This window comes from Sorex araneus, chromosome 1 (genome assembly GCF_027595985.1).
Source record: "Sorex araneus isolate mSorAra2 chromosome 1, mSorAra2.pri, whole genome shotgun sequence".
NCBI classification, from domain to species: Eukaryota; Metazoa; Chordata; class Mammalia; order Eulipotyphla; family Soricidae; genus Sorex; species Sorex araneus.
This window is the reverse complement of record NC_073302.1, coordinates 22,673,366-22,692,373: the sequence shown is the minus strand read 5'-3', so window position 1 is coordinate 22,692,373 and position 19,008 is coordinate 22,673,366. Positions and strand designations below refer to the sequence as shown.

The following is a 19,008-nucleotide window of genomic DNA, read 5'->3' as shown; positions in this document are numbered from 1 at the left end:
ATTTATATGACTCTCTGCCCACATTTCATGGTTTCCTTGTAAACAAATAGTTCTTAGAGATTGACTTTTGCCTTTTTTTTTTTTTTTTTTTTGCTTTTTGGGTCACACCCGGCAATGCACAGGGGTCATTCCTGGCTCATGCACTCAGGAATTACCCGTGGCGGTGCTAGGAGACCATATGGGATGCTGGGATTCGAACCTGGGTCGGCCGAGTGCAAGGCAAACGCCCTACCCGCTGTGCTATCGCTCCAGCCCCAACTTTTGCCTTTTATACTAGCCTTGTTACCCTTGGCCCCTTGGCATACATGGTGCCTCCCCATTGACTTTCTGTTCTAGGCATCAGCTCACTCCCCCTCGTCCCCCATCTATTCCTCCCGTATGAAGGAACTGCCTTTAGAACTGTGTCATTAAATAACAGGAATATGTAGGTTGCTGTTGTCTGGCTGGCGGAAGTCCTTCGCAGAGCTGAGGTTTCCAGTGTGGTGTCTGTTAGGTGCATGATCTCTAGGACTATCAGGTTAGTAGCCATGTGCTGGGCTGACAGGGAACCTTCTTCAACCTCTTCTGCTTGGGAACTGCTCTCCCTTGGGAAACGCTGCTCTTGATTTGGGGCTCAAACAAACCAACAGAGCCAGCTCTCCCCAGCATGCCCCACTGCTAAGGTCCGTCCCCTTCCCATCTTTGATCTGTCGTGTTGGGGGGGGTGGGCATATCCCTCTCGAAGTTCTTACTCTACTAGGACTCTCTCTTTTTTGGGGGGTGTATGTGTGTGTGTGTTTGTTGGGGGTGAGGTGAGCCAAGCAGTGTTCCAGAGCTTGGGGTCACTCCCAGCTGACCTGGCAGCCCAATGTGAGGGCCCAAGAATGTGGAGCTGCTCAGGCCCTATGGTGCCGGGGACCACCCCAATAGAGCTGGGGTGGGGGCACCAAAGTAGAAAGTGGCAGGGTTTAAACTGAGTTCTTTAGGGCTGGAGCCATAGCACAGCGGGTAGGGCGTTTGCCTTGCACGCAGCTGACCAGGCTCGATTCCCAGCATCCCATATGGTCCCCTGAGCACTGCCAGGAGTAATTTCGGAGTGCAGAGCCAGGAGTAACCCCTGAGCATTGCCAGGTGTGACCCAAAAAGCAAAATAAAAAATAAGTAAATAAATAAACTGAGTACTGAGCTATTGCCCTACCCTCTCCCCTCTGTTTTCTCTTATTAAAGTATATTTGCTTCTCTTTTTCCCACTGAAAGTGAATGATTAGCAGTGGGGAGAACATTTGAAAGCTAATACATATTATGAAATATCCGTCCAGAATTACATACCCACTGGCTTCTTATAAATACCTTCCTTACTGCACGCTCAGTATTAAATAGTGGAATACATATCTAAATTTTAAAATTGGATTTAAGTAATACTATCTTAGGTAGTGTGCCCAGTTTACTTACATTAGTGTACACTTGGAGAGTAAATTTATTTTCAAGGAAACGGAGTCGCTTTGCTCAATATCAAGCATTACAAAGATAACAGTGTTAGGAATCATCAAGGGAAATGTTTGTTTGTTTGTTTTTCCAAACCTAGCAAGTGAAAAGTTACTAGGATCTATTGCAGATGTTTTCTTCAAGTTGTATGATAAAATATGTATGTAGCCTAGGCCAGAGCAACAGTACAGCAGGGAGGTCATTTGCCTTGCACGCAGCTGACCTGTGTTCAATCCCTGGCATCCCCTATGTTCCCCCAAGCACCACCAAGAGTGATTCCTGAGTGTAGAGCCAGGGGTAACCCCTGAGCATCACCAGGTGTGACCCAAAAGAAGCAAAAAAAAAAAAAAAAATCAAAAAATATGTATGTAGCTTTGTTGGCATATTCAGTCTTATTATTAATGTTGGTGTTTAGTCAGACCGATCACCTAAGCTAAAGTAATATCCATCCTGTTCCACTCATTAAATTACTTCAGTTCAGCCAGTCGCTTAATTTTTCCCTGTACTATGGAATCAGCCGCCTTCTCGACAGCCATCATTAGCCCCTCTGCTGCTGGTGATTGACTCCTATAGTCTGTGCTTTGAGAATGTAGCCTGCAGGTGCCCTCTGTAGTAGAAAACTTTTCCAGGGTTTCTGAGTGGCAGCTCTGTATTTTTATTTTTCATTGATTTGCTCGAGCGGGCACCAGTAACGTCTCCATTGTGAAACTTGTTGTTATTGGTTCTGGCATATGCCTTTGTTAATTCTAATTTCTCCTTCAAGGCATTTAAAAATCCAGCCAGCCCTGCCTAGCTTTGGTTTCACTTGTCTCCTCCGTAAAGTTGCAGTCCTTACTTTCTTTTGTAATAGAAATTACTACCTTCCTTTTTGTTATTAGGTATTTTTTTCTTTTGTAAAAAATTATATGGAAAAATTTTTATTTTATTTATTTTTTAAAATTTTGTAAAAATTTACAAAGCTGTATATGTTTGGGGACATAATGCACACCACATCCCCACCAAAACACCAGTAACTCTCCATCATCATTCACTGGACCCTCTGCCTCTGCTTACATCAGTCCTGCAGGTAAAATCCAGAATTACCAGGGGCTGGAAACATAGTACAGTAAGTAGGACAGTGGCTTTGCACAACGCCTACCTGGGTTTGATCCCATTAGTCCCATGAACACCACCAAGAGTAATTCCTGAGTACTGAGCCAGAAGTAAGCCTTGAGCACCACTGGGCACCCAAGGCAAAGAAAAAAAATTAAATTAATTAAAATAACAAGAGTCCAGGATTACCAGAGGGCTTTCCCAACACTCTTTGTTACTAATACTTTGTTCATTGCGTATGCTTGGTTCCCTTGTCAGAAATTAACTGTTCAGGGGCTGGAGTTATCGATAGCACAGCGGGTAGGGCATTTGCCTTGCACGCGGCCAACCCGGGTTCGAATCCCAGCATCCCATATGGTCCCCTGAGCACCGCCAGGGGTGATTCCTGAGTGCATGAGCCGGGAGTGACCCCTGTGCATCGCCGGGTGTGACCCAAAAAGCAAAAAAAAAAAAAAAAGAAATTAACTGTTCATTTTATCTCTGGCTTCTCAGTCCTATTTCGTTGCTCTTTGTATCTGTGATTTTGGTTCCAAGACTGTATTCTTTTATTTTTTGCTATGTGGTATGATTTGAAGTCACAGATATATTGCCTACATTCTACTTCTAAGGATTGCTCTGGGTATTGGTCACCTCTGTGCAGGACCCACCCCTTCTGTTTTGTTTGTTTTCGGGCACTGTTCAGGGCTTACTCCTGGCTCTGGGCTTGAAGATCACTTCTGCTGGTGCTTGAGGACCCCTGGGTCGTGCTGGGAATCGAAACTCGGATCAGCTGGGTAAAACAAGAGCCTCATTCCATTTCATCTCACCAGCCTGGACTTCTTGACTTTTTGGATGTGTGACGTGAAAATATTTTCTTCCATTCAGTAACCTGTCTTTTTTGTTTTTGTGATAGTTTCTTTTAGTATGCAGAAGCTTTTAGTTTGCTCTAGCCCTGGTTTGTTTATTTTTGCTTTTGCCTTCCTTGCTGGTGAAAGGCAAGGAAGTCCCCAGAGACATTACTGGGGACTTCACAAACAGTTCACATTTTGTCTCTGCACTCCACGGGTTTCTTGCAATGTGTTTGCTGTGGTCTCAGAGAATGATGTCCTCATACAATGAACTAGAAAATGTTCCCTTCTCTTGCTTTTTTGGTAAAGAGTTGATAAAGGTTTAGGTAGCATTTAAAAAAAAAAAAACATAAATGGGCTGGAGCGATAGCACAGCGGGGAGGGCGTTTGCCTTGCCCGTAGCTGACCCAGGTTCGATTCCCAGCATCCCATATGGTCCCCTGAGCACCACCAGGAGTCCTTCCTGAGTGCAGAGCCAGGAGTAACCCCTGTGCATCGCTGGGTGTGACTCAAAGAGGAAAACGAAACAAAACAAAACAAAAACTTTTCTTGACTCCATTTATGTGTAAAGAAAAATAATGTAAGACCAATCCATGGTGTTAAGTGTCTGGATAGTCTTTTAGGTAGCAGAGGAACAGTCACTGTTGGAAGAAAGCCTGTGATAGACTGCGAGGGTGCTTGTAAAGCCATCTTTGTCACATAGGTGGTGATCACACAGTGTATTCACTTCCTAATAACTTCCTCAGCTGTAATAGCCATGATCACTGTGTAGAGGTGTTACACATGAATTAAAAGCAGTGCTGTTCCCAAGAGCGGGACTGTCGAAGTTATTTTCTCTGGGTACAGGAAATAAAGAGGCATATTGTTTGTAATGAATTGAAACATAAAAACTGAAAGTTTGGGGCCGGAGCGATAGCACAGCGGGTAGGGCGTTTGCCTTGCACGCGGCCGACCCGGGTTCGATCCCCGGCATCCCATATGGTCCCCCGAGCACTGCCAGGAGTAATTCCTGAGTGCAGAACCAGTAGTAACCCCTGAGCATCGCTGGGTGTGACCCAAAAAACAAACAAACAAAAAAAACTGAAAGTTTTTTTTTAAAAATGTATATTATCTTTGTCCCCTTGGCAGTGCACAGGAGACCATGTCGGGTGCAGGTCATTGAACCTAAGGGAGTACATACAAGGCGAGCACCCTTCCTCTCCTGGACTGCTTCTCTGGGGCCCAATGTTGGTTACCCTTCAGGAGCTGGGGAAAGTTTCAAAAGGCTGGAATACATCCCTGCAGGTGGAGGGCTTGAATTTGAGCCCCAGTGCCATGTGTTCCCGAATACTGCTGGGACTGGCCCCCAGGCTTCCTGAGCACTGCCTTGGAAGTCTCGCCTCAAAAAAAAAAGTGGGGGGGCTGGAGAGATAGCACAGTGGGTAGGGTGTTTGCCTTGCACACGGCCAACCCGGGTTCGATTCCCAGCATCTCATATGGTCCCCCAAGCACCGCCAGGAGTCATTCCTGAGTGTATGAGCCAGGAATAACCCCTGTGCATCGCTGGGTGTGACCCAAAAAGAAAGAAAAAACTACCTTATTTAGGGGCCAGAGAGATAGTACAGTGGGTGGGGCGCTTCCCTTGCATGTAGCTCACCTGGGTTTGATTCTCAGCACCACATACGGCCCCCTGACCCCCGCCAGGAGTGAGCCCTGAGCACAGAGCCAGGTGTGCCTCCCCCGCAAAAAGAAAAGTGAAAGAAAAATATCTTTAATATTTGCTTGAACTTAAAAGAGGAGGATAAAGGATTTTCTATTTATCTTATTTGTCTCAGGAAGGATAATGGAATGTAATTTATATTCTCCAAATTGGGATATTTTTATGTTGCTTATGTTGTACTGTGGAGTATCCTTCTGCTATCAATTAGCTTTCATTTAAAAACCTGTGGTGAGCCATACTGGGCAAAATGGGCATAATTTGAATTGGAAATGGAGAGTTTAATTTTCAGCCTAGTGTACAGATTGGCCGTGGAGTTAACTTCATTAATGAATCGTTATTACCTGCTCTGGGGGCGACTGCCAAATTGACCGTAAGTGATTCTAGGAGGATTATCAAAAGAATTGAGCTTCCTGTCTCACTTTCTGAGCTGACTGTTCTCCACTGTTGCATTATCTTTACCTTTTAAAAAATTTTTAACTGAATCACCATGAGATACACAGTTACAAAGCTGTTCATGTTCGAGTTTCAGTCATGCAATGTTCCATCACCTGTCCCTTCACCAGTGTACATTCTCCGCCACCAGTGTCCCTAGTTTCCCACCGACCCACCCTCCCGGTCCCACCCCTGCAGCCTGCCTGTATGGTAGATACTTTTCTTCTCTCTTACTCTCCCTCTCTCTCCATCCCCGCACTTCTCATTTTCCTTTTAGACACTGTAGTTGCCATACTGTTACTGAAAGGGTATCATGCATATCACTTTACCGCCTTTCAGCACCTCAATTCTTGTCCAGAGTGATCATTTCCAAGTATCATTGTCATAGTGGGTCTGTCCTAAGTGCACGTCCCCTCCCCTTTGGTGGCAAGCTTCAGGCATGTCATCCTGGCCCTTGTTTCTACTGTCTTTGGGTAATAGTCACACGCTATGGTTTGGGGGGGGTTGGTTTTTGTTTTTTGTTTTTTTTATCCTGCAAATGAGTGTGATCATCCGATGTCTGTCCCTCTCCTCTGACTCATTTCACTCAGCATGACACTCTCCATGTCCATCCATGTGTAAGCAAATCTCATGGCTTCATTATCCTCACTTTGCCGAGGCATTTCTCGCCTCTGGAGGAAACAGCACCCTCTGTGGACTGTGTCTGCTCCGCTTCTCTCTGGTTGCGGGCTCGCACACCTGCTCCCCGGAGGTGGCACACTTGGTCACAGAGCGCCAGGCAGAGCGAGCTGTGGCAGTGCCACGGGTCCCAAATGGTCCCCTCTCGGCCGCCCCTGGTGCTGCCAGGATCCAGGGTCGGGTTCTGCCTGCGTGAGGCAGTGCCAGTGGTCAGGCTCAAGCTTGTAAGGCAGGAGCTCTCCCCCGGGGGCGGCTTCCGTCCAGGGAGGCTGGGGACTCGGTGGACAAGCTTAGAGGTAAAGTATGAAGCGGCGGGGAGGGGCTTATGCCCATTAGGCTTTAAATTATTGACGCGTCTAATGTTCCACAGGCGCTGCTCCAGAACCGAAAGAAGAGAAAGCGAAGCCAGCGTCCAAGCCGGGATCTGGAGCTGTGGAGGAGACGTTCAGGATTGTTAAGAACTCCCTCAGCGATGACATTGTTAAAGCGACACAGGCCATCTATCTGTTTGAGCTCTCAGGTGAGGGTTGTGCCTCTGTGAGGCAGCGGGGATTGTCCTGGCAAGAAACCAGCTTCGGGGCTGGAGCGATAGCACAGCGGGTAGGGCGTTTGCCTTAGACGCAGCTGACCCGGGTTCAATTCCCAGCATCCTATGTGGTCCCCCAAGAAGCACCACCTGGAGTAATTCCTGAGTGCAGAGCCAGGAGTAACACCTGAGCATGGCCAGGTGTGACCCAGAAAGCCAAAAAAAAAAAAGAAATCAGCTTCCTCTTCACCTTCCCCCACCCCTCTTTCTTTCCTTCCCTTCCTTGTTCCTTCCCCTTTTCCTACCCCTCCTCTTCCCTCTTCCCTCCCTTTTCCCTTTGAGGTGCAGTACTACTACTGGTAATGTGTCCAGCATATAAAGTCACTGCCCCTCCACTCTCTCCCGACCGCCAGCCCCCTCTGCCACTGCCACTTGCCCTGGGTGAGGGGTTCCATGAAAGGAAGCCAGTGCGGTCTGTGCTGGACCCCGAGGTGCCCGTCGCTGGCTCGGCTTTGGCAAGAGCAAAGGAGCAAGTGGCAGCCTCAGCCCAGGCTCCGAGAGGCCTTCCAAAGACCACCACTGGCCTCAGCCGGTCCAGCTGGGCTTCTGCTCTGGGTGCGGGTAGTAGGACCACTTGAGATGTGTCTGAAATCAGGGATGTTGGGTGGGGCCATCAGCATCTCTGAGAGGGCACAGTTCACATGGGCAGCTAAGCTCTGCCACATTCTATGAAGAACATAAACTCTGAAGGCGATCAGGAGATTTTTGAAACCCGCAGAAGTGAAGAAGAAAACCTGCTTTCAGCTTCCAGTAGTAATCACCTGATAATTGCCCGTGACTGAGGCAGACATGAGGGGTTGGTCAGGTTAAGTCAAGCACGACAGAAGTTAAGTGCTTGACTTGCAGTAGATCCTAGTTCAGTCCCCGGCACCATATCGGGTCTCCCGGGCACTGCCAGAAGTGACCAGTGAGTACAGAGCCAGGAGTAAGCCCTGAGTACCATTGGCTATGGTTCAGTTCCCCACCCCCTCCAAAAAGCATCAATAAATAGCCAATTACTATTGATTTTTTAAAAAATTTCAGATTAGTGCGTATGTAAGATAAAGTTTTGTTACAGATATTTTCAGTATTACATAACTCCTTGCCATATGTAATTGGGAGAAAATCCTATTTATAAAGGCATGTAGATATGACAGGTAGTATCATACATTAAATTACCATTAGCCGAATGTATCAGTTTTTTTAAAACCTACCAAGTTGGGGCTGGAGCGATAGTACAGTGGGTAGGGCATTTGCCTTGCATGCTGCCGACCCGGGTTCAATTCTCGGCATCCCATATGGTCCCCCGAGCACTGCCAGAAGTAATTCCTGAGTATAGAGCCAGGAGTAACCCCTGAGCATTGTTGGGTGTGACCCCAAAATAAAAAATATATATCAATTTTTTTAAATACAGTATTTACACATGTCAATAATGGTTTTAAAAACTACCCCAGTTCCATTGCAAATATTGAGGTGATCTGTTCTTTTATCCTTTGTGTTTTCTACTTTATTTTAATCCATCAGGCTCTTCTTGCTTTTACTTCCTTCTCTACCTTAGACTCCTTCATCCATTGCTTTATTCTCCCTGCCTAAACCAGTGTCCGTTGACCTTTTCCTGACTGTGACCCCTTCCAGCCTCGTTTCCTGCCTGTGACCTTCCTCTCTTACCACTTGGCTCCCTAGTCTTCATGCCATGACCCCTTATGTGCACGATTTTCACTTGTGCCCCCCTTGGAATATCCTTGCGGCCCGCAGATGGGGGTACATATGGTTCCTCCTTGAGAAACACAGCCCTGCACTTCCTAAGCCACCTGTTGTTCTCTGCCGCCTGCCAGAACCCTGGTTTTAAGTGAAGCAGACCATCTGATTGCCCGACAGCTTGTATCCAGGCAGCTACGTCACGCTGGAGGGATGATTGAAAACTAAACAGGGCACGTCACCCAGTGGACCTGTATGGGCAAAAATTCATCGTTGCTCCTCGTCCGTGGGGGACTAGGAGTGCCTCAGATTTCTGTGCTGCCCTGGCCCACTCACTGCCTCTCCGTCACAGTAACTGTTGTCTGAGTGTTCTGCCATGCTCCCATCTCCTCCTCTCCCGTCACCACTGCCTTGCTGGCCTCAGCCACTCGTCACGCCTCCACTCTCGCAAAGCTGATGGAGGCCTGCAGACTCTGCTGCAACTTGCTGCCTCCTGAGGCCAGACCCAGCTCTCCATCAGTGTGTCTCCATCAGTGCCTCTAAGGCTCACGCAGGCCCCCTGGGATCATGGGAAAATGCAGACTCTACATGAAGGGAGGTCTGAACTCTGCATTTCTCATGGGGGATGAAAGTAGCATAGACCGTGGATCACACATTGAGTAGTGAGGCTCTAAATCCCATTTCCTCCGCCCTCCTCAGGGTCTTATGCTACCAATGGTGCTTTCTAGGGACTGGGGAGATTGTGCCTTGCACGTGGCCAACCCCAGTTTGATCCCTGGCACCACCTATGGTCCTCTGAGCCCGCCAGGAGTGATCCCTGAGTGCAAAGCCAAAAGTCAGCTCTGAGGACCACTGGGTGTCGCCCTAAGGAAAAACAAACAAACCAAAAAATTGGTACCTTCTCTTCCACCTCTGTCCCCATGGTATTTTAGCATTCTCAGTCTGTTCCATATATTTCGGAGGTGGGGTGGGTTGGAGGTCTTACTCCTGGCTCTGTGCTCAGGGGTCACCCCTGGCAGCTCTCAGCCATATGCTGGGCTAAAATCCAACATGACTGTGTTCAGAAATTTTTTACTGTTGCCACATTTTTTCCCCAGCTCTCACATTTCATTATGTGGCCCATGTGAGGTCACAGCAGACAGTTTAAGAATCTCGGAATGGGCCGAAGAGATAGTACAGCAGCAGAGCACGTGCTGTGCATGTGACTGACTTGGGTTCGATTCCTGGCACTACAAATGCTACCCTGCGCACTACCAGGAGTGATCCCTGAGTGCAGAGCCAAGAGTAATCCCTGAGCACTATCTGGTTTAACAAAATAAAAGCATGGGAGGGAAAGGGTGGTGGTTGTCATAAGCATAAAAGGTACATATTATTTTGGGGCCACATCTGGAGAGGCTCAGGATTGAACCTGGGTCAAGGCAGATGCCTTATCTGATGTCCTATCTCTGACCCACAAGTGGAAAAATTTTTAAAAGCCACATGGTCTCCTGAGCACAGATCCAGGTGTGCTCCCAGCCCTTTCCTCACAAACTGTCACTGTCGCTGTCATTGTCATCCCGTTGCTTATCAATTTGCTCAAGCGGGCACCAGTAATGTCTCCGTTGTGAGACTTATTTCTGTTTTTGGCGTATTGAATATACCACGGGTATCTTGCCAGGCTTTGCCGTGCGGGCAGGATACCCTCTGTAGCTTGCCGGGCTCTCCGAGAGGGATGGAGGACTCGAACCCGGGTTGGCCATGTGCAAGGCAAACGCCCTCCCTGCTGTGCTGTCGCTCCAGCCCTAAAATATAAGCCTTTAGGTCATTCCCCTTCCATGGCATATCCTGTAAGATAAAGTCAGATTCTGCTTCTGATGCCTCCAGGGTTCAGCTGATACCACTCATACCAATCCTTCCTTCCCTTCTCTGCTACTTCCTCTTCTCGCTGCTTCTTGCTTGACTTTTCCATCTCAACACCGGTTAGGCTGCCCTGGCTCCACATTTCTCTCTCCATTCTTTTTTCAGAAGAACCGTGCTATTTGCTGACTGTGGTCCTGAGCTGAGGATTTTTAACCTGGGAAACAGCATTACCTCACATGATTCTGATAGAGGCCAGTATTAAGTTTAAGATGCACAGGGTTTCTTTGGCATTTATTGATTATTCCTTTTGTCTTTAATGCAGGTGAAGATGGGGGAAAGTGGTTTTTGGATCTGAAAAACAAGGGTGGGGACGTTGGCTCCGGAGAACCCTCCGACCGGGCAGATGTGGTGATGAGTATGTCTACTGATGATTTTGTAAAAATGTTTACAGGTAAGTTTTCAATTTGGCTGGTTTTACTGAGTGCTCACAGAAAATGGGCTGCCTTGAAATTTTGGCTCCTTGAAAACTCAGTTTTCAAATTCCTTGAAAATTTGGTTTTATTTTGCTTTATTTTACAGAAGAATCAAGCCTCGTAAAGGCGTGAGTAGTAAAGTCCTAGCAGCTAATGATGTTGAGCACAGACTCTTGGAAAGACAGTTCTCACTCTTATCTTTACTTCGTCTAATAAATGGGGAACACATGTCAGAGTTTGTTAGTAAGATAGTGTTGGGACCGGGGAAATAATTCCTAAGGACTTTCCCATGGGTTTCATTTCTCTAGTCTGGCTAACGTATAATTCCCAGTAATTCCTTGGACACAGGCAACACCAGATTCAGCTGCAACTCCTCTTCTGAGAGGACAGTCTTGCCTCAGCTTTGCCGGACATGACATAGAGGGGCCTCGCGCTATGCTTTCTTGGAATCCCTCAACAAAAGAACCTTGTGTGTAATTTTCAGTTCTGTCCGTGAGCTTCTAGCTGCGGGGATAAATGAAAGAGTGCTTCCCCACTCTGCTTCCTACTGAGAGCACAACTCCAAATGTTAAGTTAATTAACACACATACTACAAGCAGCACTTTAGAACACTGTAACACTCTAGAACTTCTGTTCTTATAAATATGTTTAGTCTTTTGTTTTAATCTTCAGTTATTGGGTATCACAGTGTAGTATTACGGGAACCAGTCTGTAAATCATAGTAATGGCAGAGGTTTCTTCAACTTTTCTCTTTTTTATATTATAGCATTAAATATTTATAGCATAAACATTAGAAAATACACGGGAAAATTCTTGGGTCTTTTTTTGGAGGGGGCGGGCCACACCCAGTGAGGCACAGAATTACACTTGGTATTGCTTGGGGACCGTGTGGGATGCCTGGAATTGAACCCAGGTTGGCTGCATGCAAGGCAATCGCCTTAGCTGCTGTATTATCTCTTTAACCCTGGAAGATTATATTTTTATTGCAGTGCTGAAAGATGAGTTTCAATAAATACACACACACACACACACACATATATATATATATATATATATATATATATATATATATATATATATATATATATTTAGTGGAGGTTGGGCCACACCTGGCTGTGTTCAGGGCTTAGTACTCACTCTACAGATTCCGGGAATCGAACTCCAGTCAGATGCATGCAAGACAAGAACCTTATCTGCCTTATTATCTCTCTAGCCCGGATTGTAATATCTTTTAATATTAATGAATAATCATTTTAATATTGTAAGATACCTTTTAGTTTTTAAAAAACAATTTCTTCATAAAACGTAGACAGTGCTTTTTAGACATGCTAGACCAGCACTTCTCAACTGGGGATTATATGGCCCTTGATATCAGGGCCCCAGAATATTCCAATAGGACCACAGATGAAAATCATATGAATGGGGTGAGGGGGTGGTAAAGGGTTTTGGGTTGCATTAGGAAGGAAACAAAGTCATAAGGGAGCCACAGATGTTTCATGGAATTTTGGTAAATTTGGCTCTTACAAATATGTTATATTGTGAACTTAAAGATCATTTAAAATGAAAATTTATTATAAGTTTATAAATTAAAATCACAATACTTAGAGGTAACATTTATTATTTAATTGCTATGTATTGAGCAATATTTCCAACAGTGCTTTGAGATAAATTCTTCTCTCCATTTTATGAAAATGGAAACTGAGGTCTTGAATTATATGTAAAATTAAAAAAAAAGCAGGTGACAGATGGAGTAATCAGCTGTTGGAGCCATGATTTGAATCCAGTCAAACTCCCAAGGCTCCTGTTCTTTAAGTCATTATGCTATTCTACCCTATAAGGTTAAAAAAAAAAAAAAAGTGATTTTTTTTTAATTAAAAAAAAATGTATTGGAGACAGAATGATAGGACAGCAGTGTTTGTCTTGCACACGACCAACCCAGGTTTAATTCCCGGCATGCTATATGGTCCCCTGAGCACAACCACCAGGAATAATTTCCTGGTTGCAGAGTCAAGAGTAACCCCTGAGCATCACCAGGTATGACCCAAAACCAAACAAAAATCATTACTTTTATTATTACTGGAATAACATGGTTACAATAGTATAAATGTTTCTGTTTGGGGTGGGCAAAGTGAATGCACCTCCACCACCACCACCAAAGTGTCAGGCTCTCCATCACTGCCCTAGGTCACTAGGAGTCCACCATCAAGTGGCTTCCTGTACTTGCATTTTATTTATGTATCATATGCTGACAATAAGTGCATTTCCCCCCCCACTTCTCTTGTCCTGTGGATGTCCTCCTGCAACTAGAGGAGGTCTGTCCACTAAACGAGAGGAGGTCCGTCCACAAAGTGAGGACTGCAAGTAACTAACGAGTCAGGCCTGAGGGGACCTCCGAGGACTGAGCACATGCTCTGCATATTGGAGCCCCAGGTTTGAATCTCAGAAGCACATTTTCTCTTGAGCACAGCAGAGAGTGGCCCCTAAGCCTGGGGCCGGCAATAAACCCTGAGCACTGCAGGGTGAGCCCCCTAAAAAGATTAAGTTTTTTAAAATACACAATTTAAGAAATAAACATCTTGCTGGAGCAATAGCACAGCGGGTAGGGCATTTGCCTCCCACGTGGCCAACCCGAGTTCGATTCCCAGCATCCCATATAGTCCCCTGAGCACCGCCAGGGGTAATTCCTGACTGCAGAGCCAGGAGTAACCCCTGAGTGTTGCCAGGTATGACCCAAAAAGCCAAAAAAAAAAAAAAAAAAAGGAAGAAAAAAACATCTTAAGGTTTTGGTTTTGGGTTTTTGTTTGGTTTAGTTTGGGTTTGGGTTTGGGTTTTGGGGTGATGCTCAGGGATCACTCCTCGCAGACTCAGGGAATTGAATCTGGGTTGGTCGTGTGCAAGGCCTACTTCCTATACTATCGCTCTGGCCCCTTTAGATGTATATTTTTTCAATATGAGATTTAAACCTGCATCTTAAGAAAGTAGTTTTCTTGGTCTGGCAGAGCCTGGCAAGCTCCCCGTGGTGTATTCGATATGCCAAAAACAGTAGCAAGTCACACAATGGAGACATTACTGGTGCCCACTCAAGCAGATTGATGAGCAATGGGATGACAGTGACAGTGCCCTCTCCCACAAGTAATCTCCTTTAGGTATTTTTGGGTATTTCTTCCAATATTTAACTCCTTGTTACTCAGTGTCATTGTGTTTCTCAGTGCTGTATTTTACAACTAGCTATTTTCTTTACATTCACTGATCTAAAATACTGGTGAGACTTCTGTCTCTCACAGCTCTGAGAGACAGCTCTGTGTTTCTGTTTTGCCTCCTGTCATGTAGGTATTTACGATAGATAGCCCCTCCACAGAGGTATTTTACCATTTGTGCTTTAAATCTATACTCTTTTAAATTATTATGATTCTGGAATAGTTTGCTTGCTGAGTCAAATAATATACAATTATTATGCTTCTTCTCAAAGAGAACTTTTCTTTTTCCTGGAACTAATTGCCCAATTTCCTCCCATTAGAATAGATAGAAACTAATGTGGGTGTTTTGAAGTGCTGGGCTGTTCTTCATTGGAATAGATGTGCACAGCAATAAGCAGGTTTTCAAACCCAGCACTTAGATTGTGTGTATATGGAATTATGGTCGTTGTGTATATATTATATAATGGGCATATGTAATACAAATATTAAAGGCTGCCTGGTAGTGTTTAAGCTCAAATAATACAAATATTCACATCTCATTTCTTTCTCTCTCTCTCTTTTTTTTTTTTTTTTTGCTTTTTGGGTCACACCGGGCAATGCACAGGGATCACTCCTGGCTCTGTACTCAGGAATTACCCCTGGCGGTGCTCGGGGACCTTATGGAATGCTGGGATTTGAACCCAGGTTGGCCACATGCAAGGCAAAAGCCCTACCTGTTTGGTTGTGCTGTCACTCCAGCTCCTCATTTCATTTTTTATCTTATTATATTGTTATTCTATTTTTGGTTTGGGGGCCATACCCAGTGCTTTGGGGTTGCTCTCAGCAGCTCAGAGGAGCATGCAATGCCAGGGATTGAAATGGGATTCCCTCATGCAAAACATCCACTCCAGCCAGGTGGTACCAGGGATCCAACCTATGTCATACAGTCCTATGCAAAGCAAGCACTTTACCCCCTCTACTAACTCTGTCCCAGATTCACGTTCTTAGTCCTGACATTATATTAGTTTTTTTTAATATACTGAGAATAAACTTTCTAAAGATTATTGGGGCATTAAAAGAGAAAAAGTTTTATGACTAGATTATCTGCAATATCTCTTTCCTGATGCATTCATTATTTTGTATCAAAATTTAATTTCCAAGAGCTCCTTCTTGTTTTGTCATTGTTTGTTCTCCTTTGCCCTCTTCTCCTTCCTTACTCTACTCCATTTCTTACCCCTTCTTATACTGTCTCTGTCCTTTCTATCCTCCTCTTCCTCCTCTTCCTCCTCCTCCTTCCTGTGCTCCTTCTCTCTTCCCCACCGTCCTGCTTTTGATACATTGCTGTTATATCGTATTTATGAATTTGGGATCCAGAGAGTGGATGGGGCATTTGCCTTGCACAAGGCTGGTCCAGTTTAATCCCTGGTACCACATATGGTTCCCTGAACACGGCAAGGGGTGATACCCGAGCCCAAAGCCAAGAGGAAGCCCTGAGCACTACCAGCTATGCCCCTCCCAGTGATATGAAGTATGGAATTATTTACCTTTCATTTGCTTCAGTTTTATTCTGTTCCTTCTTTATTTTTTCCCCCCCGTTCACACCCAGCATTGCACAGGGGTTACTCCTGGCTCATGCACTTAGGAATGACTCCTGGCAGTGCTCAGGGGACCAAATGGGATGCTGGGAATTGAACCTGGTTTGCCTGCAAGGCAAACACCCAACCTGCTGTGCCATTGCTCCAGCCCCTGTTCCTTCAGTTTTTTAAATAGACTCACCATGAGAGAGCGTTACAAAGCTGTTCATGATTGCATGTTTGCATTCCAGTCAGTGTTCCAACACCCATCCCTCCACCAGTGTCATTTCCTATCACCAGTGTCCCCAGTTTTCTTCCCACCCTTTTCACCCACCTCCCACCCCTGCCTGCCTCTATGGCAGACTGGGTCTTCATTTATGTTTCCTACAAATCAATTGTATCTGTTTCTGCTTTTAAAATTTTGGGTCTTTTGCTATCCATTCTTCCTCATGGGTGGGGTTCTGAAGAGCCGATTGGAGGTTGGGTGCACCTCACTCAGACCCAGAGTGCTGGGCTTCTCTGGAGTGACAGACAGCGGGGAGCCAGTTCTCAGCTGAAGGGTACCCACACGCCAGCGTCTAAGGTTTTGGAGGGGCTGTTTGATTCCTCCAAAGAGTAAAGACCTTTATGTCTTTTCGATAAATAGCCAGTATCTCTTAATCCAATATTTGTAAAGTTGGGTATTTTAATAAGTGGTTTCTATAAAACAGTGTACAACTCAGTTTATTCATGAAACAGAGTAGGCTGGACCCTTTTGATCCATAACCATAGTCTAAAATACAATATCATGGAATAATTTAAATATCTCAGTATATATAAAATACTTTTTCTCTCTGCAAAGGGCCTGTGTTTGGCTCAGTGGAAGTTGACTAATGCATCAGATACATATTGTGCCTTTTGGAGATAAGTATAATTTATGTATAAGTTGGCAACTATGTATAAATTGCCACAGTATAGCACAGGGACCTGTAACTGAGAGTCTGCTGCACCGGGTTTTGAAAGTCTCTGACTCAGGTTCCTCACACTAGTATTAGTGTGTTGGTGCCCTGGATTATCACTGCAGTAAGAGTAGCAATAAAGGTAGTTGGCTCCTAGACCAGAGATAATACAAGAGGTGAGGCAGTTGCCTGCATACAACTGGCTCTGGTTTGTCTTATGTTATTATTAACTATGCTTCTTTTTGAATACTCTTTTTCATATTGGCATTTCTGTGGTTGAAATAATAACAATGTGTTCTTGTACCCCTTTATTATACTTTGAGTAATGATTTACTAACAGTATTGTATGCATTTATATCATGTAAGTTTTAAAAATTTAAGTTTGAATGGCTAAAAGTTTAATGACCTGTAACAAATTGGAAAATTATCTCAACTCAAGGATGTGTATAGTTTACTTCAGACTGTGTATCCTTTAGAAATTATAACTAATATATAAATTTTGCATCTTTAGCTTTTTGCTGTAATAGTTTTCTGGCTTTTGTTGTTGTATTCACTCTCTCCTCTTGTAAATATCATCTGACTCCAGAAATTGGGATTCCCAAGATATTAATAAAAAAAATTGCTGTAATAGGAATTTCTATGCTTCCAAAGTTTATCAGACTCAAGGATATTCCTTGTATAATGTATGCTTGCTTACAGTGGTATCCCTGTGGGCACCCATACATACTATTTTTCTCTCTCTTTTTCTCATTTTAGGGAAACTTAAACCAACAATGGCATTCATGTCTGGAAAATTGAAGATAAAAGGAAACATGTCCCTGGCAATCAAATTGGAGAAACTAATGAATCAGATGAATGCCAAGTTGTGAAGGAAAAGAGAAAAATATGTTGATCACTAAGCTCAAAAAAGTAAAAGGGCTCAGCAGTTAAAATCTAATGTTTGTTTTCTTCCCCAATGTATTATAAGGATATGCATGTTTGTTCTGGAAAAAAGAATAGAATTTCTGTACCTATAAGACTTGAAATTTTAATTAAAACAATTGCCTAATCAAATGTAAGTTTCATTAAGTGGATTTCAAAGACACTTGTGATTTATATTTTGTTAAGTTTTGCCCTCTGAACCTCTTTTAATGCCTTCCTCTAGAAAAAGTATTTTGATTAATCAAGGTCAAACAGTAAAATTGGCTCTTTTCAAAGCTTCTTATGTAAAATGAGACTAGTTTGTTTCTAAATGTTTGACTATATACTAATAAAAATCTTAATGACATTTTATATATTTTAAAGAAGATCTTCAGTGCATTTTTTATAGAACTCACATAATAAACTACTTAGTATTATTTGTGAGGACTAAGGAGTTTTTATTTTTGTTAACTAGCTTTCCAGGTGTAATTTACCTATGAGAAAATATTACTAATGTAAATCAGCTAATTGCAGTATGCATTCTGTTTTAAGACACTAAAATAAATTCATATCCCTTCAGAAGTATGCACTTGGTCACAGTGCTTTAAAACCATTAAAATTGATGGTTGTTGCAGGCTGAATTTATGCCTGTGAGAATAAATTGATATATGGAAGTCCTAGTCCCTAGTACCTAAGAATGTAGCTCTGCTTTTTTTTTTTTTTTCTAGTGAAGGAAAAATTTTTTTTCCCCATGCAGTTGGTGGTTCTTATGGCTTACTCCCTGCTCTATGCTCTGGGGTCACTTCTGGCAGGGCTCAGGGACCATATGGGATACTGGAAATTTAACCTGGGTTGGCCACTTGCAAGGCAAATGTCCTACTTGTTATACTATGGCTCCAGACCCTCAAGATAGTTTTTATTGAACGAATTTTACTTAGAAAGATATAAGGTAGTGAAAGAAAGAAGTATGTGTTCAAGAGAGAATACGAACTTCTCCAAAGTGGAAAGAAAAGCTATCTATTTTTGTTGTTGCCGTATTGTTTGTTTTTGGGCCATGCCCGGCAGTGCTCAGGACTTACCCCTGGCTCTGCACTCAGAGATTACTCCTGGCAGTGCTTAGAGGAGGTGTCAGGCTTGGGACCTAGGGACGGCCTACCCACTGTATTGACTCTCTAGCTCCAGAATGAGGTTTTTTTTTTTTAATTTTTATTATATCACCATGTGGAAAGATACACAATTTTCAGGTTTATGTCTCAGTTATACAATATTCAAACACCATCCCTTCACCAGTGCCCATATTCCACCATAGAATGAAGTTCTTTTTTTTAAGGTGAGACCTTTATTTAACTTGGTAACTATTACTTTTTTTTTTTCTTGGGCTTTTGGTCCACAGCACATGGCCTTTGAGGGCCACTCCCAGTTCGGTCCCATCAGAGGTCACTCTTGGCAGTGGAGCAAGCAGTGCTCAGGATGGATCCAGGACACCCACACCTCACCCCTTGCATGCAAAGCTTACTGAGCTATCTCTCCCACCCAAAGTTAGACCTTCAAAAAGGCAATTAACTTAAAATTAGGCCATTAACTCAACACCTTTGTTGCAAACCACAACACCTAATTAGAGAGAGACAAAACAAAAGGGAATGCCCTGCCACA

The 19,008-nt window shown here is 44.0% G+C and overlaps 1 protein-coding gene across 1 annotated transcript in view; it reads left to right on the top strand.

Annotated features, from left to right (window-relative positions):
• The window catches only part of HSDL2 (hydroxysteroid dehydrogenase like 2), a 71,518-nt gene extending 53,726 nt beyond the window's left edge, over positions 1-17,792 (top strand). Inside the window, exons 9-11 of the mRNA XM_055123653.1 lie at positions 6,563-6,712; positions 10,617-10,745; positions 17,212-17,792. Coding sequence (XP_054979628.1) covers positions 6,563-6,712; positions 10,617-10,745; positions 17,212-17,324 — 392 coding nt within the window. The 3' untranslated portion in view covers positions 17,325-17,792. The remainder of the gene's footprint in view (positions 1-6,562; positions 6,713-10,616; positions 10,746-17,211) is intronic.
• Positions 17,793-19,008: the final 1,216 nt, after the last annotated feature.